The sequence below is a fragment of the Acinonyx jubatus genome, chromosome D1 (genome assembly GCF_027475565.1).
Source record: "Acinonyx jubatus isolate Ajub_Pintada_27869175 chromosome D1, VMU_Ajub_asm_v1.0, whole genome shotgun sequence".
Classification (NCBI taxonomy): Eukaryota; Metazoa; Chordata; class Mammalia; order Carnivora; family Felidae; genus Acinonyx; species Acinonyx jubatus.
The window spans coordinates 10,145,495-10,172,430 of record NC_069390.1 but is presented as its reverse complement, the minus strand read 5'-3'; the positions used below and the strand labels follow the sequence as shown (position 1 = coordinate 10,172,430).

Below are 26,936 nucleotides of genomic sequence, written 5' to 3'. Positions count from 1 at the left end.
GCCCGCGCCCACACTTCCGGGGCCCGCAGGCCCGCCCCCTCCCGCCGGATGTGACACCCTTCCAACGTCCGGGGCTGGGAGCGGGGTCCACGCCGCTGTCCCGCACCACGCTGGGAGACCCGCGGGTCCGAGTCACCACGGTAGCGCCCCACCCCGCCCCCCTCCCACACACACACACACCACACACACACACACACACGCTCAGCCACCCCGGGCCACACCCACGGGCGTCCTCGCGAGACCCCTCCCGCGAGCGGCAGACGCCCGGCCCCGCCCCGCGCAGGCCTCCGCCCCGCCCCTGGAAGGGGACCGCCCATTGGGCGGAGACCCGGCCGCCCAGGGCGAGTGCGCCAGCGCGGGTTTCCCGCGGTTCCTCTGGTGGCCGAGACCAGGGCTCTTCTGTTTTACCGGGCTTGGCCTTGGGCAGGCTGCTCTAAGCGGCCGAAAGGGGCCCGAGAAGAAAGGAGTGGAATCCCAGCACCTAGGGAACGACTTAGGTGGTCTGAGCTCGGACTAAGGGGCCCCCAAGCCAACCACACGCCCACGGCCGTGACATCAGTCAGCTCCAGGCCGGGAGTGACCACAGACCTGTGTCCCTGGCAGAGAGCAGTGCCTGTCAGTCTGGAACTGACTGGCGGGTTTTTCAAAACAACTCTTGAGTAGTTTCCCAAGTAACCTGTTTCCCAAGGCCCGAGATTGCACTTGTAGCCCATTCTGTGTGCGTAGCGCTTGACAGACGTCCTTATACGTTCTCACTTGCCCAGAATCCCGAGACCGATGACCTGGGAAGAAAAGCCCCTGATGCTAGCTGGTGCTCTCTTCCCTGGGCACCGTGTACTAAACGACCAGACCTGGGGGTGAACCCCATTTCCTGTTTGGCTTCTCAGCGGGGTCCATGATTGCCGCTTTGTAAAAAAAGGGATCCCAGGAGGAGAGCTTCTTAGACCAAGGAAACCGTACCACCCAAAATTGGCCACCATATTAGGTGTGGAATTAAGACCATCGTTGCTAGTGGTAGAAATCCAACTCTAGGCCACCATCTGCAAAATGGGAATTATTGGGTCACATAACTATAAAGTCCAGGAGCTCGATAGCACCAGGCACAGCAGTATTCAAGGTCCCATCCTTACTTGACTCTGTTCTTTCTTTTGGGATATCAAAATTCCTTTCAGCAGAGAGTCTCAAAACTTCGATTTCAAATTATAGAGAGAATGGATCTGATTGGCTATGGTAATCGCCATTGTCCCTATTGGGCAGAGCCTCCTTCCTCTTTCTTGCCACCTCGTGGGCTGCCAGGTAGCAGATGGATTAAGGACCCTTGGGCCAGGTGACCACGCAGTGATCACCTCTAGAGGGCAGAAGGGACGGTGAGGAAGACAGTCTCAGCTACTGACTTGCGTGAGGGATACCACGGTTGGTTTTTGCAAACATCTCACTGTGAGCACAATGTCAGAGTGGCTCCCCTTTACAGCGCCGTCAGACAGCTGGGGTGACGCTGTTTTCCGAGGGGTCGGGAGGACCGAGGCAGATGACCTTAGCTTTGTGTCATAAGCCTTTTGTGCTATATAGTTTTTAATCTTGTGCGTATGTTACTTTGGTGGTAAAAAATTAGAAAACACTAGGATGGATTAGCTTGAGTTTATGTTTAGCAAGCCTTTCACCCACTGGTACTGTGTTGGCAGGTGAAATCCAGACGTGATGCCTGGAGCTAGAGTAGCCATCTTGAGCTGTGAGGCGACTGGGGAATGGAGGCCTTACTTGGAGGCACAACAAAGCAGAAGGACCCTGAGCCCTGATGCCATGGAGCGTCGAGACCCTGCTGGATACTCACGTCTGGACTTCCACAGGAGAGGGAAATAGACCACCCTGGGTAAGCCACTCTCGTTTCGGGTTTGCTGTCACTCGTGCCCTTCAGGTTTTAGACTCCACTTCTGGAAAGCCACTCTTGTACCCCCAAGGCTGGGTAAGTGCCCGCTTGTACGTTCTTCAAACACCCCACACCCTTTCCTTTCTCAGCATTTGCTACATTTTTCTGTAATGGACCGTTCGCTCCCTCCGGAGAGTAATTTCTGTAAGGATGGGCAGGAACTATTTTATACATCATCTTCTGCGAATACTAGAAACTCCTGAAGCAATGACAGTAATAACCTGTGAATGTGACAGACACAATGATTCTATCCAGGGGAAATGACAAACTGCTCTATACTTTCCCCATCAAGTAGGTCATTGCCAAGTCATCCAGGTTTGGGGTGGGGGGGACAGCTGAATTAGCAAAGATAGAGAATTAGAGCCAAGGAGGGAGGGAGAAAGGGAGGGAGGGAGGAAAACGTGGCGAGTCATCTGAGGCAGGTGGCCCTGGAAGAGGGTGCTCTTCCTACCTCGTTTCCTCCTGTTTTCCACTTCTGGCTCTTTTCAGCTTCCCCAGGCTCAAGCCCACCCCGTTCGGTCCTGGTGTCCTATCGCTGGCACATATGTCCCTTATACCGTGCCTCAGTTACATCCAATTTCATTCATATTTCAGAGTGAGCCTGATACATGCAAAAGAGAGGGAGAGAGAGAGAGAGAGTGCGCGAGAGCAAGAGAAGACAGCTCCGTATTCTTCTCCCATTCTGTCATTCCACATACATTCACTGCTAAGAACTGAAGACACAGGGGGGTCTGGGTGGCTCAGTCGGTTAAGCGTCCGACTTCAGCTCAGGTCACGATCTCACGGTTTGCAAGTTCGAGCCCCACGTTGGACCCTGTGCTGACAGCTCGGAGCCCAGAGTCTGCTTTGAATTCCATGTCTCCCTCTCTACCCCTCCCCTACTCTCTCTCTCTCTCTCTCTCTCTCAAAAATAAATATATTTTGGGATGAGCACTGGGTGTTGTATGGAAACCAATCTGACAATAAATTTCATATTAAAAGAAAGAAAGAAACAAACAAACACACAAACATTAAAAAGAATTAGCACTACAGAGACAATGGTGAACAGACACCATCTCCAGCCTCGGGGAAGTTACATTTTTGGTGGGAATTTGAGAGGACCAGGAGATCTCTCTTCCCCAAGATATCTCCGTCCTTCAGATGATCTTCATCCAGCACAAAAAAATATTCAAGTCCAGATATTCCCTGTGTTTCCTCTCTACCCCCTTCTACCAAGGGTAGGTGGGTTGGTTGGGCTCCTCCACTTGGATCTTGTTATGCTGGTTGACTGGATGGAGGAGTGATGTAAGCAGAGGTGAGGAAAGCGGAACAGGTAGGTCCGAGTTTGAGGTCGGATGAAGAAGGTGTTTGAGAGGCTGAGGTATCGTGGGGGCAAGGATTCGGGACCCGGTTGGAAAAGCAATTTTTGAAGGAAGCTTTGCCGCCTGGCACGCATAATCCCCAATTCGGGCTTCAGGAGATCTTCGGTGAAGACTCCATCTTTTTTTTTTTTTTTCCTGGACTTGCAAGTCAGATTGGTTTGGCTGGTTTCTCACTCGGGCTCCTTCCTCCTGGCGTCCACTCGGTGCTCAGCAGATCCGGCTGTACCCCCCAGAAAGGAGTCGTGTCTCCAAGGCAGGGGCTGGTAGCTGCCTACAGCATTACCCCACCTCTCGTTTTCCTTTTAAAATAGAGTAGGGGCGCCTGGACGGCCCACTCGGTAAAGGGTCCAACTGACTCTTGGTTTCGGCTCAGGTCATGATCTCGCGGTTTGTGAGTTCGAGCCCCGCGTCAGGCTCCGTGCTGACAGCATGGAGCCTGCTTGGGATTCTCTCTCTCTCCCCTTACTACTCTCTCTCTCTCTCTCTCTCTCTCAAAATAAGTAAGTACACTTAAAAAAAAAAGTGTCTAAAATAAAATAGAGTATATTTTATTGTACAGCAATGTGTCCAGTAGCTAAAAGGACAAACCAACCAACAAAAACCCCTGCATTTCCCAACCGCCCTTGCTGCCAGTTATGATGGAGACTTTGTGTAATAAGCAGAAGGATTGCGAGGAATTACTTGGAAGCCTGCTTTAAAGGAGCGGAGTCAGCTGGGAGGTGAGTCCTTTTGCCTTCCCACCTTCTTAACTGCTGCCTTGATTTCATATGTGATGGCTAGAATTCTTCTAGCTATGTTGGACCATGAGGTGTCCTAGGAAATGGAAACCATTCAAACTCTGGATGGCCTACCTCCAGACTGGTTTGAGTGGGAGGGGGAAAAAAATCAAGTTTTATCTTGTTACGGCTATTTTAGGTTTCTTGCCACGTGTACCCAAACTTAAACCTGATCCGGTTATCATTAATACAGTACACCTTCATTAGTATTCTGTGGGGTTTGGTAAATGAATTTACATTTTACAAGTTTCTTTATGATCTTGTTACATTTATGCAGAAACCATATATATACGAATATATATACTGATGCACCCTTGTGCCAATGCAAAATTGTGGTTAGAAACATGCCTTCTTAAAGGTATAGCTTTGGGATTTTTTTTTTCTTTTCATTTTTTTCGCCCTTGGTTTCCTGACTTATTAACAGCCTAGCGTATATCCTCTCATACGATCTCATCCAAATCTGTATCTACTGGCCAAAAGAGGCTGAGGGGCAGGGTGGGGAGAGCTAAAAAAGAGTAAAGTATAGGCACGTGAATGAAGGGTGGTGACCATGATTGCTCGTCATAAATATTCTAGCCAGGTCACATTACCGCCCCCCCTCCAGCCCCCACCCCAGGTTTGCCATGACTATGGAATTCTCTTTGGCCACCGCGGTGTGCACAATATGTCACTTCCAGGTAGAAGCCTTCGCGAAGCAGTGTCCTGTTTGCCACGCATCCCCTTCCCTTGCATCAAGAGGGCATGACCGTGATGAGCAGGGTCCCCTGCTAACCCGTGTCACATCTGAGTGCCCAGTAAATCTTAGTTGTGTTGACCCGCTGAGATCTGGGGGTTGTATGTCTTCACAGTGTAACAGCTTATCTGCACTGAAACAGGGGGGCTTAACAGGGATGTTGTCTCCTTCTTCCTTTAATGATCAAACCCCAAGTCTAGGGCCACCTAGGCGAAAAGACTAAAGAGGACATACATTTCCTAACCTGTCTTTCACCTAAAAGGACTCCTGTGACTTCATTTCGCCAGTGAGATATGAGTGGAAATAGTATTTACAACTTCTGGCTGTGTCCTTTAAGGAACGGCATGTCCTGCTTCCCCTTGTCTACTTCCTGCTAGCCAGGATGCAGATGTAATGACAGGCGCTGGAGCAGCCACATTGGACCAAGAGGTAAACATCACGTGTTGAAGGTGGCACAGCAGCAAGAAAGAATTTGAGTCCCCGTCACTGGGGAGCCACCTGGAGCACTGCACCGGAGAGAAATGAAATTGTATTTTATTTAAGCCTTGGTTATGTAGGCCTGGGTTATGGAAGTTGAGCCTGTAACCTAGTACCCAACCCCTGTGTTAGCCTTACTTGGACAACAGAGTGTGAAGAATAGAAACCATACCTCTTTCCATGGACTTATGAACATGTGAGATCCCTGCCCTCCAGAACATGTGGTCTAGCAGGGATATCAGAAATTCAAGAAAGGGCAAAGCCACATGGCAGAGAAAACTTCAGGGCGCTCTAGGAACACATAGGAGGGAAACTTAAATAAGTCAAGGTCCTGGTGGGTTGCTTGAAGAAGATTGTCTTAGGTCTTCTTAGGTCAGCCTCCCCAGAAGTAGCCCCAAAGATGAGGTGTCATGTATAAGGAATTTCTTTCAAAGTTGCTCTCAGAGAAACCAGTGAAGGACCAGGGGAAGGCAGGACAGGGAAGGGACAAGCCTGTTCCCACGGGGAACTCTGAAAGGTTAAGTCTCACCTCGAAAATGCCCAACCCAGGGGCGGCTGGGTGGCTCAGTCGGTTGAGCGTCCGACTTCGGGTCAGGTCATGATCTCGCAGTTTGTGAGTTCGAGCCCCACGTCGGGCTCTGTGCTGACAGCTCAGAGCCTGGAGCCTGCTTCAGATTCTGTGTCTCCTCCTCTCTCTGCCCCTCCCATGCTCATGCTCTGTCTCTCTCTGTCTCTCAATAATAAATAAACATTAAAAAAAAATTTTTTTTAATTAAAAAAAAAAAAAAAAGAAAATGCCCAACCCAGGGGTGCCTGGGTGGCTCAGTTGAGCATCTGACTTCAGCTCAGGTCATGATCTCACGGTTTGTGAGTTTGAGCCCCACGTCCAGCTCTGTGCTGACAGCTCAGAGCCTGGAGCCTGCTTCAGATTCTGTGTCTCCTTCTCTCTCTGCCCCTCTCCCCCACTCGTGCTCTTTCTCTTTCTCTCTCTCTCTCTCTCTCAAAAATAAATAAACATTAAAAAAAAGGTTTTTTTAAGAAAAAAGAAAATGCCCATCCCAGGGCAGGGGAGCTCCCTGCAGCCATCTGAGGACCACCCTGTGCCCGCGGAGCCGCTGTAATAGATCCTCCAAAGCCAAGTCGCAGATGTCACTAGAAACAAAAGCACACCAAAGCCAGGGAAGATGCAACCTCAGACAACGTCCACGTGCTCTACACCCCCTCCGCTCTCGCCAGCATCGGATCAAGAATCCCACCAAGGGGGGGGGGGGGTGGGGACGCCTGGGTGACTCAGTCGGCTGAGCGTCCAACTTGGGCTCAGGTCGTGATCTCACAGTTTGTGGGTCGGAGCCCCCCATCGGGCTCTGCACTGACATCTCGGAGCCTGGAGCCTGCTTGGGATTCTGTGTCTCCCCTCCCCCTCTGCCCCCCCCCCCCCCGCTTGTGCATTCACTCACACGCTCTCTCTCTCTCAAAAATAAATACATAAACAAAATAAATAGGAAAAAAATTAAAACGAATAAAAAAAGAATCCCACCGAGGGGAAGAGCCCCTTCTAGACTCTAGAGCGAGCCATTCTGGGGAACCAGGGAGGAGCCGTCAGCTGGAGTGTGTATCACCTCAGCATTTAAATCCCCACCTTCCCCCATACGCACATTCATACACACTGACGTACTCATTCATTTATACACTCTGTTCCTCACACACCCACACACACACACACGCCAGTATTTTAAGAGCAGGAAGCAGGGAATGGGAATGGCCACTGAGGAAGTGCTCAGTGAGACAGGCTGGGCTCTGTCTCCAGCTGGGGACCCCCAAGAACTGTGAGCCTCGGGTCCCGTCACAGCTGCTCATACTTCCATCCTCACTGGCCACCCGATGGGCCACGATGAGGCCCCAGGAGGTCAAACACGGCTCCCCGGGCCCCGGGACCGGGACCGGCTGGTGACAGAATAAAAGGGCAGCCTCTTGGGACACCTGGGTGGCTCAGTCGGTTAAGCATCTGGCTCTTGATTTGGGCCCAGGTCGTGATCTCACGGTTCAGGAGCTCAGGCCTCACATCCGGCTCTGCACTGACAGTGTGGAGCCTGCTTGGGATTCTCTCTCTCCCTCTCTCCCTCTCTCTCTGCCCACCCCCTCTCACAATGAATACATAAACTTTAAAAAAAAAAAAAGGACAGCCTTTTCTCCAGGCAGCAGACCCCAGGCAGACCCCACCAGAGAGGGGGTCAGGCAGCCTTGGGCCCGGAGGCCCACAAAACAGCCTAATCCTCCCAGGCAGGCCGTCCCAGAGCCAACATCACACAGCTAGTGAGAGTCTGAGTCCGGCCTCAGGCGTGGGCCTCACAACGCCTCTGAGTTCCAATTCATTTTGTCACTCAGTGACTTCAGTCTGGGCTGACCTGGGCCAAGGCCTTTCTGTTCTCTGGGCCTTGATTCCTGCCCCTGCAAAGCCAGGGATGGAACCAGACGGCCCCTCAGTCATGACGTTCCACTAAGAGACAGCTCCTTCTTAACCCCCGAGTCCAGACAGGCTCCCCACATATGGCATTGTAACCGGCATGGATCTGCATCCAAAGAACATAACCGACTTTATGTAATACACAGCACCTGGCAACGGTCTAAGCACCTACGCATATTCATGCATGTGGCTCTGTTAGGATTGGTGATGAACCCATCACATTGGTGATGAAGGATAGTGAACGCGACGCACAGGAAGAGGAAATAACTTGTCCGAGGTCACACAGCTCGTCGAGGCCACGCTCGCATGTGAGCCCAGTCCCTCTGGCTCCAGCATTGCGTTCTCAGGCGCCGTGCTCTGCTCCCCCTCATTTTGTAAAACAGCGTCTCACACATCCTTCAATTTCTCAAATTCGGTCTTCTCTCCCTTCCAGGCCACGCTTCCTCCCCCTCCGTGGAATCCAGTGAGATCCGCACACCCGTGTGGTGTCAGAAAAAAGTGGGGGTGGGGTCCAGAAACACAGCTCGGCCCTCTGTCTCTGGGCAGGTCACACAGGGTCCCCCCCCCCCTGCCCCGGACGAGGGCCAGTCCCACGGGGTCCCGCCAGCTCCTCTCAAGGCCACATGCGCAGCAATCAGACCTCGGCACCCCCCCTACCTTCGATCAGAAATTCTGCCCCCTTCCCGCAGAGCTGAGCGGGAGGAGAACCAGCCCCCCCGGGGGACACCCCCGTGTCCCCCAGAGATGACTGCCTCCTCCTTTCCATCCTGGCACTTGCTCCTCTATCCACCCTGCCCCCCACACCGCTGGGTGCTCTCATTTAACTTCCAAACACTTGGCTGCGGTGGGCGTTCTTTCGGGGCAGAGCTTCTGTCCACCCGCGCGAGAACAGGAAGGAAATTCACATTTCCAAATATTACGCCAGCTCCTTTCCGTGCAAAGTGCTTGGCAAATAGCTTAAGTGACAACGAGAAGTTGATAACAGAAGTGGTTCTAAAACTCAAGCGAAATCTGCCTTCCCCAGAGTTTAAACTTTGTCCCGTTCTGCCGTGAAAATTCGCCACAGAGGAGGCCTAGTCGCTTGGTTCTGAGAAAACCTTTTAAATTTGAGGTTGGTCCTTCCGCCTCACGGGAGTCTGGAATCTCCAGGGTAAACAGCCCCCCAGGATGTCTGTGGCCTCTCCCTCTTTCCCATCACCCCCCACTACGCCCCTCCCCGTGGCCTGTCCACACGCCCGCCCCCACCCGTTTCCACAGCCCCCCTTTCCTCTCTTGCAGCCTCTTCGTGTTCCAGCCTCCCGTTCCTTTTTACTCCTTTGCTTTCCACGGCCTAACAACATCGACTCACCTACTCAGCGCTGCCCATTGTGCACAGGATAAAAATTCCACGCTCCTGAACACGGCATTCAAGGCCCACCCATAACCTGGTCTTTGCTCTTTCCCACGTCAGCCTGTGTGTTATTAGTTAGGGCTGTCCTCCAGATTTTTCGAATCTTCATTCTACACGCATGCTGGATTACACTTCCACTGTGGTCCCTTAAATTCAGGGCGGCCACGTGACTTGTTCAGACCAATGAAATTTGAGCGGTGTGGCGCACGTCACTCCCGGCAAACGTTGTGATGGCCACCGTGTGAGCCGACACCTGTCCTCACCATGACAACCAGTGGCACTGCAGATGGCGAAGTCTCCAACCATCTGCGTCCCAGAGGGGTGACACCTCCAGTCACAGGGCCTGTAATGGACAGACAGGAAGAGCGAGAAAGACACATGATTTTTCAGGTGGCCGTTGCTTGTTGCTGTCCATTTTTTTTTTTTTAATATTTAAAACAAATGTTTTCAACGTTTATTTATTTTTGAGAGCGAGACAGAGGGTGAGCGGGGGAGGGGCAGAGAGAGAGGGAGACACAGAATCCAAAGCAGGTTCCAGGCTCCAAGCTGTCTGCACAGAGCCCGACACGGGGCTCGAACTCACGGACTCTGAGATCGTGACCTGACCCGAAGTCAGACTCGTCACCAACTGAGCCACCCAGGCGCCCCTGTTGCTGTCTATTCTGACTGATAGCATGTGTCACTCGGGCCTATGACCCTCGCAATTCCACCTCGCCAGGTGACTGACAATCCCTTGAGCTCACTGGGAGGCTGGTGATGCCTTCTTTGATGTTCTCTGCTCCCTATGCCCATCTTCTCATCCATTCACCCTCCATGCAGTTCCCCGACCAGGAAGCCTTCCCTGGCTTGGCTTTCCTTTCTTGGCTTTCCACCCAAGGCCACTGAAGGGAAGAAAAAACTCTCCTCCACCCTCAAGGTCTTCGAGCCCGGCTAAGAACTCAATTGACATGAGGCAGATTAACAGGAGAAAAAAACCAAAAGTTTTATTACAAGCACGCAGAAACCCAATAATGAAATTGAGATCCAAAGAAATCTCAAGGCAAGTTTTCACACCTTTTAGACAAAGAGGCCATAAATCTGTGAGGAATGAACAGGACAAAGAAAACTTAACCTGGGGAGCTTCAGTTAGGAATCCTAAACGGAATTTGAGCCGGGGCAGTAAATTAGGAAGAAATGCACAAGGGTTGTTTATATGTAGTCTTCTTGGAGCTGAATGTCCCATCTCTGGTGATAAGGATCTCTTTAGGTCCTAGATGGAACTTGCAGTCCGGTGGATCTGGGTTCAAATCTTGGCTCTCCTACTCACCAGCCATATCTCCTGAAGGGAGTACCTGACTCTTCTGAGCCTCCGTTTCCTCATTTGTAAACTGGGGACAATCTCGGCCTCACAGGGCATCCATGAAAAGCACGTGGCAAAACGTATCCGGTGTCTCTGGGGCCCCTTGAATGAGTCAGGCTCTGTGCCTGGGAAACCGGAGCGGCCAGGGAAGGTCTCGCCGAGGAAGGGACAGTTGAGGTGGTGGCTGAACGTGGAGAAGGAGACAGCCATGCAAAGGCCTGGGAGAAGAACATTCCAAACAACGGAACCACGATCGCAAAGGCCCAAGGTAACCAAATTCAATAAATGGCTGCTTTTCCAGCTCCGGTCTTCCTTCCACACTGCAGGGGACACCTTGGCCACAGGTCGCCCAGCGTGACCTCATCACCTACCTCACTTGCAAGTTACCAGCAATGAGCGGTCACCCTCCTCCCCAGCACCTCCGAGGCTGCGTGCGTCCTGAGGCAGGACGATCAGGGAGATCGTGCGAAGTTTGCTGCAGGCCTCGGGCCGTGTGGATAAGCTGGTTATCTCCAGGGGCACAGCGGATGTCACTGCTACCACCAGCGACTCTGGCTCTCTCGGTTTGCTTGTCCTCCTGGGCGGAACCTCCAGCACACTGATAGGGCCAAGAGGAAAGAAAACGCTCTGGTCTGATCTTCCCCTGTGTGATCGCGGGGCCGCCCGAGGTGGCTGTGCCCTCGGCCGATCTGGTCCCTCCATTCCTTCTCCAAAGATGGCCGTGGGGCATCGGCATCAGCCCCTGACCCTGAGGCCGGGGCGCTGGAACTCAACCCGCAAGCAGTTGAGATCCAGATAATGCCCAGCCTGTCCTAATGGGTCTGCCCTTCTCCTCCATCCGGATCCACACAGCAAAGTCCCCAGAGAGTGCGAGTGGTTTCATCCCCCATCAGGGCCTTCAAAGCTCCAAGGTCTTTTTTCTTTTTTTTTTTTTTTAAATGTTTGTTTATTTTTGAGACAGAGAGAGAGAGAGAGACAGAGCACGAGCAGGGGAGGGGCAGAGATGGAGGGAGACCCAGAATCTGAAGCAGGCTCTGCACTCCAAGCCATCAGCACAGATCCCGACGCAGGGCTCGAACCCACGAACCGTGAGATCATGACCTGAGCCGAAGTCGGACGCTCAACCGACTGAGCCACCCAGGCGCCCCCCAAAGTCTTTCTTGAGCATAGACAAGCCCCTTGAATGCAGGCTTGTCTGAGCCTCCTGACTTGGCTAGGCGTTCCCTAAAGAACGAATAAGACATCCGCTCTAAGTTGCCAAAGGCTGAGCAGAGGAGGCTCGGTGCTCTAAATTCAGGCCAGTGCCAGGCAGTCCCGGGATTGCATGAACGAGGAAGGGGAGCCGTGGGGCTCGGCCTGAGTCAGACGCGGTCTGTGTGACTGCCGTCTGGTGCCACTCCAGCTGGGGCCGTGCCCGCTGTGCCCGGCACCTGGGAGAGCCAGCTCCCAACATCGTCCTCCTGCTGCCCCCAGAGGCAGGTCTGGTGACGGAAGCAGGCCAGACTTGAGAAGAAAGGGGAAGGACTTCGGCCCCGGCAGCCGAGGACCTCCGAGAGTCGCCCACGGAGGCGACGGCAGTGGAAGCCGTTGAGCGTTCTCTGAGCTGTCCCCGCTCCGCGCCCTCCCAGCCTGAGGACCAGACGTCTGGAGTCCCAGCGCTTCGCTAGCTTTTCTTTGGTGAGTCACACTCCCCAGGCCCCAGTTGCTTCATCTCGAGGATAAAGGGATTGGACTTTTTCAAGGACAGCAGACGGTCCAGACCGCACGCCAGCGCCAGTTAGCGTGACAAGTGGCTGAGGGGTGCGTGTTGCCCAGGACTGCCCGGCGGGGTCTGCCCTGGACTCCAGGTGGGCAGGGGCAGACCAGGTGCCATGCTGTAACTGCCACCCCTGAGCCGGAGGACCTTTGGGCCCTGCCCGGCAGAACATTCTGCCGCTTGGAATCTGTGGGCTGAGATCAGGTGGTTAAAACACAGATGTTACCGACGGGGAAGGTTGCGGCTTCTTCAACAGAAACCCCAGCTTAGGCTGATGAATCATCTCTCCTAAAGGAATAAATACCGATAAAAGGACTCTGGGTACAAGACCTGCCAGGAAGGAGAGCTCCATCAGATAATATTTTAAATGCTTTGCATGGCCTGCCCTTTTGCAGTCCGGCTTGAGATGATGCCGCCAGCAAGGGAGCAATCGAGGGGCCGCTGGCTGGGGCTGTGCCTCCTTCCCGTGGCTCACCAGCAGCGAGGATGGCTCTATGTCACCTCCACATCCGGAGCCGGAATTCTGGCAGATAGGATGCCACCTCCCGCATGGTTACGGGGAGACCCGCTGGGGCTGGACCAGGGGCAGGTACCATTCCTTGCCCGGGGCTTCTTCCACACCCCGGTCCCTCCCGGGCCTTGCCCAAGCTGCCCTCCCTCCTCTTCCAAAGCTCCACACCCCCTCACCCTCGGCCTCACTCCTTGGCTCCCGCCCTACCCAGGCCTGTCCCTCACCTTGCAGACAGCACTGAAGATGAGTCCAGGGAGGGGGATGCCCGGTTGGTTTTTTCTAAAAATGCGCTCATCCACATCCGGGCCTTGTCGTGGCTCCTCAGAATCTCCAGCTGGATGGTCAGGCAGCCCCAGGGTGGGGGTGGGGGTGGGGGGGCAGTTCCCAGGGGAAGAGCTAAAGGAGAAGCAGCTCCCAGTGACCCAGTCAGAGGGGGCCGGCTCAAGTCTGCTCTTCTTGGGTCCATCGGGGTAACACTAAAGGCAGAAACCTCAAAATGTGAGGGTTGTGTGGGGGGGTTGGTTGTTTTTAAATTTTTTTTTAATTAATTAATTTATTTGGAGAGAGACAGCGTGAGCCAGGGAGCAGGAGAGAGAGGGACAGAGAGAGAGAGAGAGAGTCCCCAGCAGGCTCCAGACGGTCAGCACAGAGCCCGCCACAGGGCTCCAGCTCACAAACCGTGAGAGCATGACCTAAGCCCAAATCAAGAGTCATATGCTTAGCTGACTGAGCGGACCCTGCTTGGGATTCTGTCCCCCTCTCTCTGTCCCTCCCCTGCTTGCTCTCTATCTCTCTCTCAAATAAAAGTAACCTTTAAAAAAACTGTTTGAAAAAAAATTAAAAAAATAAACCTCCCTCCCTCCCCACCAGCCCCCCTCCAAATACCATCATGTTGGGCATTAGGCTCCAACATGGGAATTTGAGGGACAGGGAGGGGGTCACAATTCAGCCCATGGCAATTACACACATCTTTGTTTTATCTAGACCCTCGTTTTAAAATTTTGGGTTATTCATTCATTTTTGCTGGTGTATTTTAAGGCACAGATTACCATTTCACTTTAAGACTATTGCACATCTCTAAGAGGTAAGGATTTTTTTTAATTTTTTTTTAACGTTTATTTATTTTTGAGACAGAGAGAGACAGAGCATGAATGGGGAAGGGTCAGAGAGAGGGAGACACAGAATCTGAAACAGGCTCCAGGCTCTGAGCTGTCAGCTCAGAGCCCGACGCGGGGCTCGAACTCACGGACCACGAGATCACGACCTGAGCCAAAGTCGGACGCTTAACGGACTGAGCCACCCAGGCACCCCAAGATTTTTTAAATATATATAACCACAATGCTGTTTTATCCCAAACCAAAGTACCAATAACTTTCATATCGTCTAATGTCCAGTCCATGCTCGAATTTCCCTCGTACTCTCAAAATGCCTTTTTTCAACAATTTTTTTAAAGCTTATTCATTTTGAGAGAGAGCCCACAAGCCTGAGTGAGGGAAGGGCGGAGAGCGAGGGAGAGAGAGCATCCCAAGCAGGCTCCGTGTTGTCAGCACAGAGCCGGATGTGGGACTTGAACTCACAAACCGTGAGATCACGACCTGAGTCAAAATCAAGAGTTGAACGCTTGACCGACTGAGCCACCCAGGCGCCCCTCTCACAATGCCTTTCAACGGTTTACTGATTTGAATTCGGGATCAGGATAGAAAGGACGTACACATGCATTTGGTTGCATTTGGTTGTTGTCTCTTAAGACTTCGAATAAATAATAGTGTCTCCCCTTTGTATGCTTCCCCCAGATCCATTGTTTTATTAGGGGCTGCAAAGCAGCGATTTCTTCACTCTACCATTCCTTCTGAATTTAATTTCTAGGATGCTTCAGTAAAGAAGAACTTGCCTTTGCCAATTATTTGTAGTTACCTGAAATATACTTCACTCAGACAAAAATAGCGTAAATATCGATGATTATTTCCCTTTCTCCATCAATGATCAGACTAACGAGTCGGTGCCCTAGCAATGCCCCGTGGTGACAAATTAGATGCCGTATAATATCCTACGGAACTCATGAATTTTTGTATATTTGATTTGTTTTGATCAAGTTGAGGCGCTGCATAAAGCGTCCCACTTTTGGCCAGCGGAAGCCTCTTCCTATTGATTCCTGAACCGTTGGACAGGGTTTCGGTGATCTTTGGAGGCTCCCAACCTTCTGGACCTTTGAGACAATCCTAGGCTCACCCTGTGCATTTCTTGGCCCAGCCCTGGAATCGGCCATCTCTTCAAGAATCCCTGATCCTCTAATAAGTAGTAAATGGTATCTGGAGGCCACAGGCTGGGCCCCAGGACAGTCTCCACGATCAGGTTATCACTGCTCCCAGGCTTTTCACCTGCCAGAGCCGGGAAATACAGCTGATCCTTGAACAACACGGGTTTGAACCACACGGGTCCGCTTAAACTCCATTGGAGTCTTTCCAATACATACTGTGCAGGACTGCAAGTGTATTTTCTCTCCCTTATGATCTTCTTAGTAACACATTCTTTCCTGGAGCTTACTGTATCCTAAGAATACAGGATATAATACGTATAACGTACAAAACGTGTGTGAATCGGCTGTTTATGTTCCCAGTGAGGCTTCTGGTCAACAGTAGGCTATTCGTAGTGAAGTTTTAGGGGAGTCAGAAGTTATATGTGGGTTTTCGACAGCCTGGGGAGAGGGGGTCAGCGCCCCTAGACCCCACATTATTCACAGGTCCACTGCACATATTTAGTTAGAGAAAGAAAAATAATTAATTGGTACCGACTGAGACTTCCAATTCAAGCTGTCACCAACTTGAGGACCGTTGTGTTCATTTGCCACAGTTTATCCTCCATGCGGGGGGACGTCTTTTCGGGTGAGGGATTCTGTGGAACACGTACATGGTTGCAAAGCCACACAAGAGAACAAGAAAAAATGTCGCTTCTGACCCTGCCTTTCCCTATTAGTAACTGTGCTCGTTAGTTTTGAGTTTCTTCTTCCACGGATGCTTAGTAAAAGTAGGCATATATAAAAGCAGCAAGCTACAAATACTGTTCTGTGTTCTGTTCTACCCTGTCTTTTTTTTTTTTAAACAAACAATATACCCTTGAGATTTCACCCATCCCTTTCTTTTCTCCATCCGCATTATACCCCATTGTGCGGCCACCTTGCAGCTCGCATCCACGCTCCCCTTGACCGTCACTTTGGGAGTGCTGCTAATTTTTTGCTTTTGCAAATAGCGCATGTAGCTTATGAGTACATCTTCCTTAAAAAAACAAACTCACGGGCCCCAAGGGCATCACGTAGGCCAAGTCCCCAGTGGAGGCTTAACGCATAATCTCACTGCGGTTTCAACCTCCCCCAGAAATGTGGTCTTAACCGGTCAGTCAGGAATTCTCTGATGGGCCCTCTGGATCCCCTAAAGGAAGGTAAGGTGATCTTCATGATAAGACCCCTTAGTTTCCCCTCGAGGGAAAGCACAATCTTTTTCTTTTGCTGGTAATTTTCTCGCCCCACCTGACTTGTAGGAAAAGTCTCCATTTCATACAGCTCCTCAGGGGCTCCCCTCTCTTTGCTTAGACAGGATGCTGCCCGATCCATGAATTGTATAGCCAATTAGATCTTTAAATTTTACTCGGTTGAATTAACAGGTTGAAAAAGCCTGTAAAAGGCTTTTTGCCAATGTATCTTTGGGTGAGAGTCCTAGAAGTAGAATCGCTACATTAAAAAGGGGCATGTGTCGGGGCGCCTGGGGGGCTCAGTAGGTAAAGCGTCCCACTTCGGCTCAGGTCACGATCTCACGATCTCACGGTTCGTCGGTTCGAGCTCCGCGTCGGGCTCTGTGCTGACAGCTCGGAGCCTGGAGCCTGCTTCGGATTCTGTGTCTCCCTCTCTCTCTCAAAATTAAATAAACATTTTTAAAAATTTAAAAATTAAAAAGGGGCCCCCGCTCCATCTACTACCCAAGCCTGGGGACCAGGCCAGCATCCCACCGTTCTACTCAAGGGTCAGTCCTGGACAGATCTCACAGAGGAACCAACACCAGTGTCCTGGCAGCCCTACAGGAGCTGGAAAATTCCATTCCCTTCTTTTTGGCTGGAATAACACCAGTTTAATTGGGCAGCCCTGTTCATCTCAAGCTAAGCAGAAGTTTTTGTTTTGTTTTTTTTTTTTGCTTTCTTTGATTGACAAAACTCATTCCTTTGTGTGTTGGCTTGGCAGACAAAATGTTTCAAGGCATGAATCCTCTTGGGAAATTAAGTCAGGTGCTCAGCAAACAGAGGTTACTGGTAAGTTTGTTGGCTCATCTGACCCTGGTGGTCCTTCTTTACAAATGCTAGGTATTCCAAAAGATATAAAAATGCTGATTGGGAGGGACGCACGCACCCCAATGTTTATAGCCGCTCTATCAACAATATCCAAGGTATAGAAAGAGCCCAAGTGTCCGTTGACTGATGAAGGGATTAAAAGATGTGATACAATGGAATACTACTCAGCGATCAAAAAGAATAAAATCTTGCCATTTGCAACAACATGGATGGAACCGGACTGTATTATACTAAGTGAATTAAGTCAGAGAAAGACAGATGTCACATGATTTCACCCATATGTGGAATTTAAGCAACTCAACAGATAAACACAGGGGAAGGGAAGGAAAAATAAGATAAAAACAGAGAGGGGGGCCAACCATAAGAGACTCTTAAAGACAGAGAACCAACTGAGGGTTGCTGGAGGGGCGGTGGGTGGGGGTGGGCTAAATGGGTGATGGGCACTAAGGAGGGCCCCTGTTGGGATGAGCACTGGGTGCATGGAAGTGATGAATCCCTGGGTTCTGCTCCTGAAACCGATACTACACGGTATGTTAACTAACTGGAATTTAAATACATCAATTTTTGAAAAGGCAAAGAAAACTAATATGGCGAGGATGCATTCAGTCTCTTATTCGTTCAACCAACGTGAACTGAACACCCCTTCAGTCTGTGGTCTCCTCCCACCGCTTGGCTAGAAATAAAAACCTGTGCAGCCCACAGCCCACAGTTGCTTGAGGCTTGTCTCACACTATGTTTGTGGGTCGTTTTGTTTTTAAGAAAATAGTTGCTCACATTTGAAAGTAAGGATTTCACATAAATATCCAGGCTTCTGACCTCTCTTGAAAACTTGGCCAGGCTGGCATCATCAGCCAGACGTGGCAGCTGCTGGTTGGAAAGGGGTAGAGGCTGCCCCCTTGTGGTGGGGCAGGGGATGCCCCGTCCAGCCCTTCCATTCGTTTCCCTCACCTCCTGGATCTTGAGCGTGTGAGCCCTGCCCTAGATGGCAAGCTTCCTGAACACAAGGACCACTTGTGTCTTATTTGACTCTTTCTAGCATCCAGCCCAGACCCCAGCAACCGGTGGGCCCTCAATAAATGTTTGTTTATGAATAAGATCTCTTTTGGATGCACACATCACATTTCTCCTAATATTAAAATGGTGCAGGGGCGCCTGGGTGGCTCAGTCGGTTGAGCGTCTGACTTCGGCTCAGGTCATGATCTCGCGGTTCCTGAGTTCAAGCCCCGAGTCAGGCTCTAGGCTCACAGCTCAGAGCCTGGAGCCTCCTTCGGATTCTGTGTCTCCCACTTTCTCTGCCTCTCCCCCGCTCATGCTCTGTCTCTCTGTCTCTCTCTCTCTCTCTCTCAAAAATAAATAAACATTAAAGAAAAAAAATTTTTTTAATGGTGCAATCATACCATTGCTCTAGCCTAATCTCTGGAACAGAGAGACATCGTAAGTGCCCTTGGTCTGTGCCATCCCATCACCTCAAGTCACTTGTATGCAGTGTGCTGTCCCTCAGTGTCTCCACTGTGACATTTGACCCCCTAGCCATCTCCTCTCCAAATGAGGCTCCCAGTGCATGTACCTCCAGGACCCTTGGGGGAACTGCAGAAATCAGAAAAGTCAAGCATAACACCTGGCACTTGTTTTTATCACATTATTAGCAGCACCTTTATCTCCAAGACAGCAAAAGTCCCCGCTCTTCGTTAGATCTTGTGGTTTGGGCTTTTTGTTTTTTGTGTTTTTGTTTTTCCAGCCAAGCCCCAAGGAAGAGATTACACCAGAAATCTCTGTATTCTGTGAATTTTCTAAATCCCCTCTTCACAAACACTGATGGGCTAAAGATCTTATCGGGGAGGTTTGTATCTCTTATCAGGTCCACTTAGCAGCCCTCAAGGGGACAACTAGGACAGGTCAGAGCACATATAGCAAACAACTTTTGCCGGCCACTGCATGCTCAGAACCCGAGGAGAAAGCATGAAGTGGTTTTGGGTCCTTGGGCTGGTGGCCCTCTCAGAGTGCTTAGTCACGTAAGTACAGGGACTGCAGGTGGCATCAGCTCTCTTTCTGGGCTCTTTCTTGCCCTCTTATTCTCCTGCCCATCCATGGGTAGAGAAGAGAATCTAATCATTCCCAGACTGTCTTAAAGTTCAAGTCTCCCTTTATTGATCAGTAGCTTACCATGTGCACTTTGGGGCCCCGGGTGTCTTGGGGCAGGCCTGCAGGGTTGTACTGCTCCAGGGGTGCCAGTCATACGAGCTATGTGAACAGGTGCTCCTTGGAATTGCTCAGTGCACAACCTGTGCAACCGCAGGCATGGTTCTGTCTAGGAACAGCATTTCTCCTGCATTTGTTTCTGGGTCTCTTCTCTGCTCTCTCTCCATTTCCACATGTCTATGTCTCTGTTATTCGTCTCTGTCTCTTTGGACGTCTCTGTGAATGCAAAACACTGTATTTTTTCCATTTTGAGTCCTTCTTGTTTCTCTACCCTCTTCATATCCCTAATTTATTCCCCACCTCCTCACTGCCTCTGTAACCCCTGTCTTCTGGCTGAGCCCTGGAAAAAGATCAAGGGGGCTACCTGTAGGCCCAGGTTTGCCTCTAACAAGCAGTGTGACCACAGGCGAGTCTCACACCCCCTGTAAAAAGATGACAACGATTTCTGCTCCACCTCCCTCCCGGGGCTTCTTTGACAAAGACACAGTAAGGTGACAGTAGCAACAGTGATGGCTGCCACTGTCGAGGCCTCCTACCAGTCAGGTGCATCCTAGCCATCCTTTTGCTTAACGCCCAAACATGCTATGTGAGGTGGGGGGGATTATTGTCATTCCACCTTTTTGCAGGTGGGAAAGTGAGGCACAGAACGGCCATATGGCTTACCCCAGATTACACAACAGAACCTGTATCCAAACCTAAGTTTATCGCCTCGGTCTTTCCATCGTGTTGGGGGGGGGGGGGGGGCGGGGGGCCTGTCCTGATAGTAAGAGGACATCGTAAAAATGTTGGGAAAACCCCCGATAGCGTGACAGGCAGCAGAAGATCTGGCAGGGGCAGGGTCACACGGGGCAGGCCGTTGCCGTCTCTCATTTGTGTCTCTTTCCCAATGCTGGCTTCAAGAATCCCTCTGACGAGGGTCAAGTCCATGCGAGAAAACCTCAGGGAGAAAGACAGGCTGAAGGATTTCCTGGAGAACCATCCTTACAACCTGGCCTACAAGTTTGTTGACTCTGTAAATCTGGACCTGGGGATATATTTTGAACCGATGAGGAACTACCTGGATGTGAGTGCGGTGGGGGGGGGGGGGGGGGGGGGGAGGGGGGAGGAGAATGAGTCTACAGAGCACACTAGGGCTCCGGCCAAGCGTTGGGGTTCATCTGGAGGTGTGCGCAGGGGGGGCTGGGACTGGGGCTCCTGCAGGCAGAAACGCTGGGGAGCGGGGACCCCATTCCCAGGGGAGAAGGCACTCCTAACCTCAGCACTTGGCCCGTGGTGACCGGGTCCAGCAGTGACAAGGGGGCAGATAAACATCCATTTCAGTGCCAACGATGCATCGTTGGGCACCTGTGAACCACGGTGCTTGGCTTGCGGGATTTTGTTCTTTCTGAACTAAGCAAAGCACTGAGTTATACTCGAAGGGCGAGCCCTATCGGATCAAACGACAAAGCCCACTGTGAACCCAGCCCGACACCCCAGGCAGAGGAAGTTCAGCCTCTACAGCCCCAAGAATGACACCAGGAAAAAAGTTACTGAGCGCCTACCAGTGTGTGAGGTTACTGTTATTGTTGACAGAGAGTTACTGTCTCTTCTCCAGGGAGGCATAGCCCAGCCTGGAAGACAGACAAAAAGTAAATGAAGGTCCAGTAAAAGGGCCAGCCGCATGGTGTTGATATACCTCTTGAGTTTAGAGGAAGTGGCCTGGGCTGGCCTAGGCGGGCTGCCTGGAGGAGGAAGCACTCAAGCTGGGCCTTGAAAGGCTGGAAAGGATTTAGTGAGCTGCAGGGGACACTGAGGAGCTTTTCAAACAGAGGCACTGGCCTGAGCAGAGGCTGTAAGGTAGATGATTTCAGGAGACCCGGGACACCCAGTGGAGGCAGGCACCCTCGGAGTCAGGGAGGCCCAGGGCCTGCCATAACCACCCCTTCCCGGCCCCTGCAGCTGGCCTACGTTGGCACCATCAGCATTGGAACGCCCCCGCAGGAGTTCAAGGTCATCTTTGACACCGGCTCGTCTGACTTGTGGGTGCCCTCCGTCTACTGCTCTAGCCCTGCCTGCGGTGAGTGCAGCCTTCCGTCGCGCGACCCCACCGCCCCGTCCCCGGTCCTCGGCAGACTGACGGACGCTCACCTCCTGTGTCTGCAGCTAATCACAACGTCTTCAACCCTCTGCGGTCCTCCACCTTCCGGATCTCGGGCCGGCCGATCCACCTCCAGTACGGCTCCGGGACGATGTCAGGATTTCTGGCCTACGACACCGTTCGGGTAACGGGGAAACCGGAGGCTGCGGCAGGCCGGCCGTGGGAGCGATGACTGCTTAGAGGACTAGATGTGGGGTCAGGTGGGAGCACCTGTCTTTCCCAAAGTCCCCCGGCAGCTGGCCGCCTGCCCTGTGGGGCTGCGTCCCTAGGGAGGTATTCTAGACGACAGGGAGTCCCTTTCCCACTGGGAGGCAGCGCAGGGCTCACACAGGTGGGGGGTGCTTGGGAGGTAGGGGCGGAACTGATACGGGGGGGCGGGGTCTGGGTGCAGCCGACAGCTCCGGGCTCCCAGGCAAAAAAGCAGGGGCCACAGGAGTGGGAGTGGCCTGATAAATGGGTCCTTCCCCTCGGGGGCCTTCGAGAATCTAATAAAAACCCTGGACTGCCTCCTCCAAAGCACCTGAACACACACACCCCTTGGGCGGACACAGGATCCACAATGAATTGCGAGGGACGCACGCCATTTCTGTCACCGCGTCATGGCAATGCCAATAAGACGGCCACCCTCCTCTCGCTTCCTTTTGTCCTCAAGTGGGAACAGTTTGGTCCCGCTTCCAGTCTCGGTTTCCCCGCCTGTGACAAAGGCATGGCGTCACGGGGGAGCAGGTGTGGGTTAAAATCCCCAGCGCCACGCAGACAACGCGTGGGTCTGTCCCGGTGTGTCGCGGCCACCTGAGGTCCGCCCAGGGCACGGCCACGCCTCGGTCTCTCTCTGCGGTGTTAGTCGTATCTCCCTGCCCACGTCCGCCCAGCCCAGCGCCACGTTCCAAATCCGTCCCCGGTAACACCCTCTTCTCCCACAGTTCGGAGGCCTCGTTGACGTGGCCCAGGCGTTTGGCCTGAGCCTGAGGGAGCCCGGCAAGTTCATGGAATACGCAGTTTTCGACGGCATCCTGGGCCTGGCCTACCCCAGCCTCAGCCTCAGAGGGACCGTCCCTGTCTTCGACAACCTATGGAAGCAGGGTCTCATTTCTCAGGAGCTCTTTGCCTTCTACTTGAGCAAGTAAGTCCGGGCTGGACCGGCCCTTTGTCGAAAAATGGTAGACTACTTGACCCTAACGTTTCTTGAGAGAGAGCCTAGTCCGGGGGTCAGCACACAATGGCCTGGGGGCCGCAGGTGGCCCACCATCTGCTTTTTGTAAATAAGGTTTTATTGGAACACAACCAGGCTCATTTGTTTCCGTCCCGCCCGTGGCTGCCATTGCTCCACTACGGCAACACCAAGCAATCGCAATAGATACCGTGCGGCCTGCGAAGCCTCAAATAATGACGCTCTGGCCCTTGACCGGAGAGCTTTGCTGACCCCCGCAGTCTAAGTCCCTCATCTGACAGATGGGGAAACCAAGGCTCAGAGAGGAGCTTTGCACAAGGTTGCCCAGGCAGGTACTTGCGGACGGCAGGACTCGATCTCAGCCTGTAGGATTCTCCCCCATGGTGTGTGGTCAAGTCAGATCTCCAGTCTCCAGTCTCCGGGCTCAGTAGCGGGAAAAGCTGAAGTCCCCTGACCTGTTGAGGGGCTGGGAGGGGGTGGGGGCAGGGGAGAAGCCCAGACTGGTGAAGGACCCTGTTGACAGACTGTGTCTTCTCCACCCAAGGCTGAGTTTGACCCACAGATGTGTGTAGGGGACAGAGAGTATGGTGGAGGCTGTGGGTTCTAGGGGGGCCTGAGTTCAAACCCCAGAGCTGCTGAACCCCTCTGAGCCTCAGGAGTACGAGAGCCAGTCGAAGGAGAAGATTCATTCAACATGTATTGATTGAGCACCTACTATGGGCTGGCGAAGGAGGCAGCCAAGAAATAAGTACATAAAGAAAGGGAAAAAGTACCTCCGGATGGTAACTGGTTCCGCGGTAGCGACAAAACAAGGTGATAGAACAGACAGCAATGGGCGAGGTTGCAGACAGGCTACGGCAAAGGCCTCTCTGAGCTGAGACCTCTGAGATGGTAGAGCCGGGCCAGGGAGACAAAGTTCCAGGCAGAGGAGCACCTGAGCACCACCCGAGCACCAGCAAGGGAGCGGGTGCGGCCGGAGCCCTGGGGGAGGAGGTGGGAAGGAAGTCTGGCAGAGAGGCAGGGACAAGGCTCCCCTGGGTTGGGTTTTTTCTTGGGGGGGGGGGGGGAGACAGAGAGAGAGACAGAGCACAAGTGGGGGAAGGGCAGAGAGAGAGGGAGACGCAGACTCTGAAGCAGGCCCCAGGCTCCGAGCTGTCAGCACAAAGCCCGACGTGGGGCTCGAACCCCCCAACCGAGAGATCATGCTCTGAGCCGAAGTCGGATGTTTAACCGACTGAGCCCCCTAGGCGCCCCATGGCTCCCCTGGGGTTTTGCTCGAACGGGGAGCGGAGGCCTCTGGCAGGGGTTAGGTGGAAGAGACATGATCCAATTTACAATTTTGGAAGCTCACCCTGGGGGTGCCCCGGAGAATGATGCCGTGGAGCGGAGGCAGGGAGGCCAGGGAAGAGGCTACATACAGCAGCCTCTTTAGGAGAGAGAGGGTGGCGGCTTGGTCCGGGGAGGTGGAGGCTGGGGGGGGGGGGGGGGGGCGGGGCGGGAACAGAGCACGAGTCAGGATATACGTTGGCGGAAGAAGCAGCAAGATGTGCCCATAGACTTGTTATGGAAAGAAGGAGAGGGGTCGGCAGAGAAGTTTCCTCCCTCACTAATATTGCTTGCGTGCTCCCAGGCCCCGCTGCATAATTTGCAGGAACATTGCAAAACGAAAACGTGAGGGCCCCTGTTTGACAAGCACTGGGAACTTCCAGACAGGGATGGCGGAGATGTGGGGCCTCGCCGAGCACGGGGCCCGTAGCCCACACCCCGGGGGAGCCTGAGCGCTCGAATTTTCTGAAAGATGGCAGGCCAGACCTCTCTGGCCGACGCGTCCTCCGACCGCCTATCTGAGCGCTCCGATCGCTCAAGGGGGTCGGCCCAGGGGATGGTCAGAGCCAGCCCTGAAGCCGGACTGTCCGGCTTCGAACCCGGCTTCACCATTTCATCAGCCAGGCTTCAACCTCTCCGTGCCTCAACCTCCCTGTCTGTAAGACGGAGAGCAGAGGATGTGTGGACAAGTGAGCCACGATAAACACAGCCCTCAGACAGTGCTGCTGAGCTTGAGAAAAGCATCCCACACCCCACCCCCCCCGGCCTGGTTATCTTCCACTCATGATGAGCCCTTCCTTCTCCCTCCCACCTCAGAAAGGACGAGGAGGGCAGTGTGGTGATGTTCGGCGGTGTGGACCACTCCTACTACAGCGGAGACCTCAACTGGGTGCCGGTGTCCAAACGGCTGTACTGGCAGTTATCCATGGACAGGTAGGCCCGGCCCTCAGAGCGCCGCCCCGAGTGATGCCCACGCGGGCACACGCACGCAGACGTGCCCGGACACCCGCTGCCCATGGGTCCTCACAGCCCCACGCCTCCTGGCGAGGTCCTGGCCAGGGAAGAGGGCCCAGGCCCGGATCTTGGAGTGTAAAGCGAGGGGCAAGGGAGGCCCGCCGACGTGGGGAGCTGAACTCTCTCGGGGAAGAAGCAGCGGCTGCAGGTCTGCGCCTGCCTCCTGTGGGGGAGGCTGGGACGGAAAGGGGATCAGAGAGACGTCCGCCAAGGGGAACCTCCATTTTCACTGTGGGGGCCCCATCATGAGCCACGCACCAAATACGGGTCTCTCATTGTCCCTCGCTCGCTTCCTCTTCATTTGTTCGTTCGTTCGTTCATTCAACAAACATGTTGAACAGCTGCTGAGTCCTGGTCTCTTGAGGGAGGCCCTGAGAATAGAACTTGCTCTTCCAGAGCTCACCATCTCACAGGGCAGGTGTACAGGAAACAAGTCACACTAATAAGGAATTACCCCCTTTGATGCATGCCAGAAATGAGGGAAAGTATGCCAAGGTGACCCAGAGAGGAGACCTGACCGAGGGTGGGCGTAAGACTTGCCTGAAGCTGGAACCTGGAGGATGAGGAGAAATTAGCCCAAGGGAGTTGGGGTGGTTCTAGAAAGGGGCCGCAGCGTATGCAAAGGCCCTGAGGCCCAAGAGAGTTTGGTCCAGTTGCAGACCTGAAGGAAGTCACAGAAGGTCAGCAGGGTCAGCAGGGAGCTGGAGCCAGAAGCTCAGAGACCGCCCCCCCCTTTTCTGTACATTCCCTTCCTTGCAGGGGGTCATGGGGAGACGGTGAGACAGCATATTCTTACTCTTAATGGTGGTTTCTGACCCACCGAGAAGTTGCCTCCGGTTCCAGGAAGACTCACGTGGAAAACGAGTTTTACAAACTGTTCCCTTGAGTCTCCATTAAGCCTGAGCTGAGGGGGTGTGCGGAAGAAGCCGGGGAGAGGGGGGTAGCAAAGGGAGCCCGCAGAGTCATCCTCCGGCCTGCTTTGTCCCCCTGCCTCCCAGCATCTCCATGAACGGGGAGGTCATTGCTTGTGATGGTGGCTGCCAGGCCATCATTGATACAGGAACCTCGCTGCTGATTGGCCCATCTCACGTTGTCTTCAACATCCAGATGATCATCGGCGCCAACCGGTCCTACAGCGGCGAGGTGAAGGGTCACGCGGCAGGGTCGCCCTAGGGCTCCCCACACGTAGAAGGGTCGGCTGGGCCAACCTCCTCTCCCTCGCTTTCTCTGACAGTACGTAGTTGACTGTGATGCCGCCAACACCCTGCCCGACATCGTCTTCACCATCAACGGCATCGACTACCCGGTGCCAGCCAGTGCCTACATCCAGGAGGTGAGGAGCCCACAATCCCGGGGCCGGTCCTCAGATCCGGGACTTGCAGGAAAGCTGGGGAGCAGCCGGGAGGAAGAGCCCCCCCCCCTGGAGGCCAAGCCGCGTCACTGCAGATGCCGCTGAGTGGCCAGGGAAGGCCAGCGTGGGTCCCCGGGAAGGCTGCCTGCAGGGGCTGAGCTCAGTCGGAAGGAGCCGGTAGGGGCGAGGGGAGAAGGGAAGGGATACTTTGCAGAGGCAACGGCCGGCGTGAAGTCAGAAGGAAAGACCCGGCGGACAGTGAGAGCTGCAGACAGTTCTGGTTCCTGCGTGGGCACCCCACTTCCGCCGCTGCTGACTGGTGAGTGTTTCTGTCTCCTCCAGGGTCCTCAGGGCACCTGCTACAGCGGCTTTGACGAGAGCGGAGACAGCTTGTTGGTCTCAGACTCCTGGATCCTGGGCGATGTCTTCCTGAGGTTGTATTTCACCGTCTTCGACCGAGAAAACAACAGGATTGGCCTGGCTCTGGCAGTGTAAACACTGGGGCCAGCTCCAGGAAGCAACCGTGCCCACCCCAAACCCGCGCGCGTGCGCACACACACACACACCCCGCAGTCAGGGCATTCCTGCCCAGGGGCCGGCTTGAACTGTGTCTTCGGCTCTGCAAAGCCCTTCTCCCAGTGGAGAATAAAAGACCTCATTTTCCACGGT

The 26,936-nt window shown here is 53.3% G+C and overlaps 1 protein-coding gene and 1 long non-coding RNA gene across 4 annotated transcripts; one reads left to right on the top strand and one right to left on the bottom strand.

Annotated features, from left to right (window-relative positions):
- The first annotated feature begins 14 nt into the window (after positions 1 to 14).
- Positions 15 to 26,936, top strand: LOC106977861 (pregnancy-associated glycoprotein-like). Of its 3 annotated transcripts, XM_027045864.2 has the most exons (11): positions 15 to 140; positions 1,683 to 1,870; positions 3,848 to 4,007; positions 20,169 to 20,331; positions 21,207 to 21,324; positions 21,411 to 21,529; positions 22,329 to 22,528; positions 24,719 to 24,835; positions 25,915 to 26,059; positions 26,151 to 26,249; positions 26,610 to 26,936. In XM_027045864.2, exons 4-11 carry the CDS (start codon positions 20,194 to 20,196, stop codon positions 26,760 to 26,762), a joined length of 1,089 nt encoding a protein of 362 aa, XP_026901665.1. In that variant the 5' UTR covers positions 15 to 140; positions 1,683 to 1,870; positions 3,848 to 4,007; positions 20,169 to 20,193; the 3' UTR covers positions 26,763 to 26,936. The 3 variants fall into 3 exon arrangements, with proteins under 3 accessions (XP_026901665.1, XP_014930918.2, XP_053059073.1); XM_015075432.3 differs by lacking the exons at positions 15 to 140; positions 1,683 to 1,870; positions 3,848 to 4,007 and adding an exon at positions 18,455 to 19,081; XM_053203098.1 differs by lacking the exons at positions 15 to 140; positions 1,683 to 1,870; positions 3,848 to 4,007 and having other exon boundaries at positions 20,014 to 20,331.
- LOC128311752 (uncharacterized) lies at positions 18,454 to 23,527 on the bottom strand. The gene is made up of 3 exons (XR_008290302.1): positions 21,396 to 23,527; positions 19,233 to 19,484; positions 18,454 to 18,656 (listed from the first exon to the last, which is right to left on the bottom strand). It is a non-coding gene; the product is annotated as an uncharacterized LOC128311752 (long non-coding RNA).

Bases quoted from the DNA above. Each gene is read 5' to 3' on its own strand.
- LOC106977861 (XM_015075432.3), top strand. From the start codon at position 19,005: ATGCTCAGAACCCGAGGAGAAAGCATGAAGTGGTTTTGGGTCCTTGGG. The intron at 22,529-24,718 runs GTAAGTCCGGGC...CTCCCACCTCAG, and splicing joins TTTGCCTTCTACTTGAGCAA to AAAGGACGAGGAGGGCAGTG. The intron at 26,250-26,609 runs GTGAGGAGCCCA...TGTCTCCTCCAG, and splicing joins CCAGTGCCTACATCCAGGAG to GGTCCTCAGGGCACCTGCTA.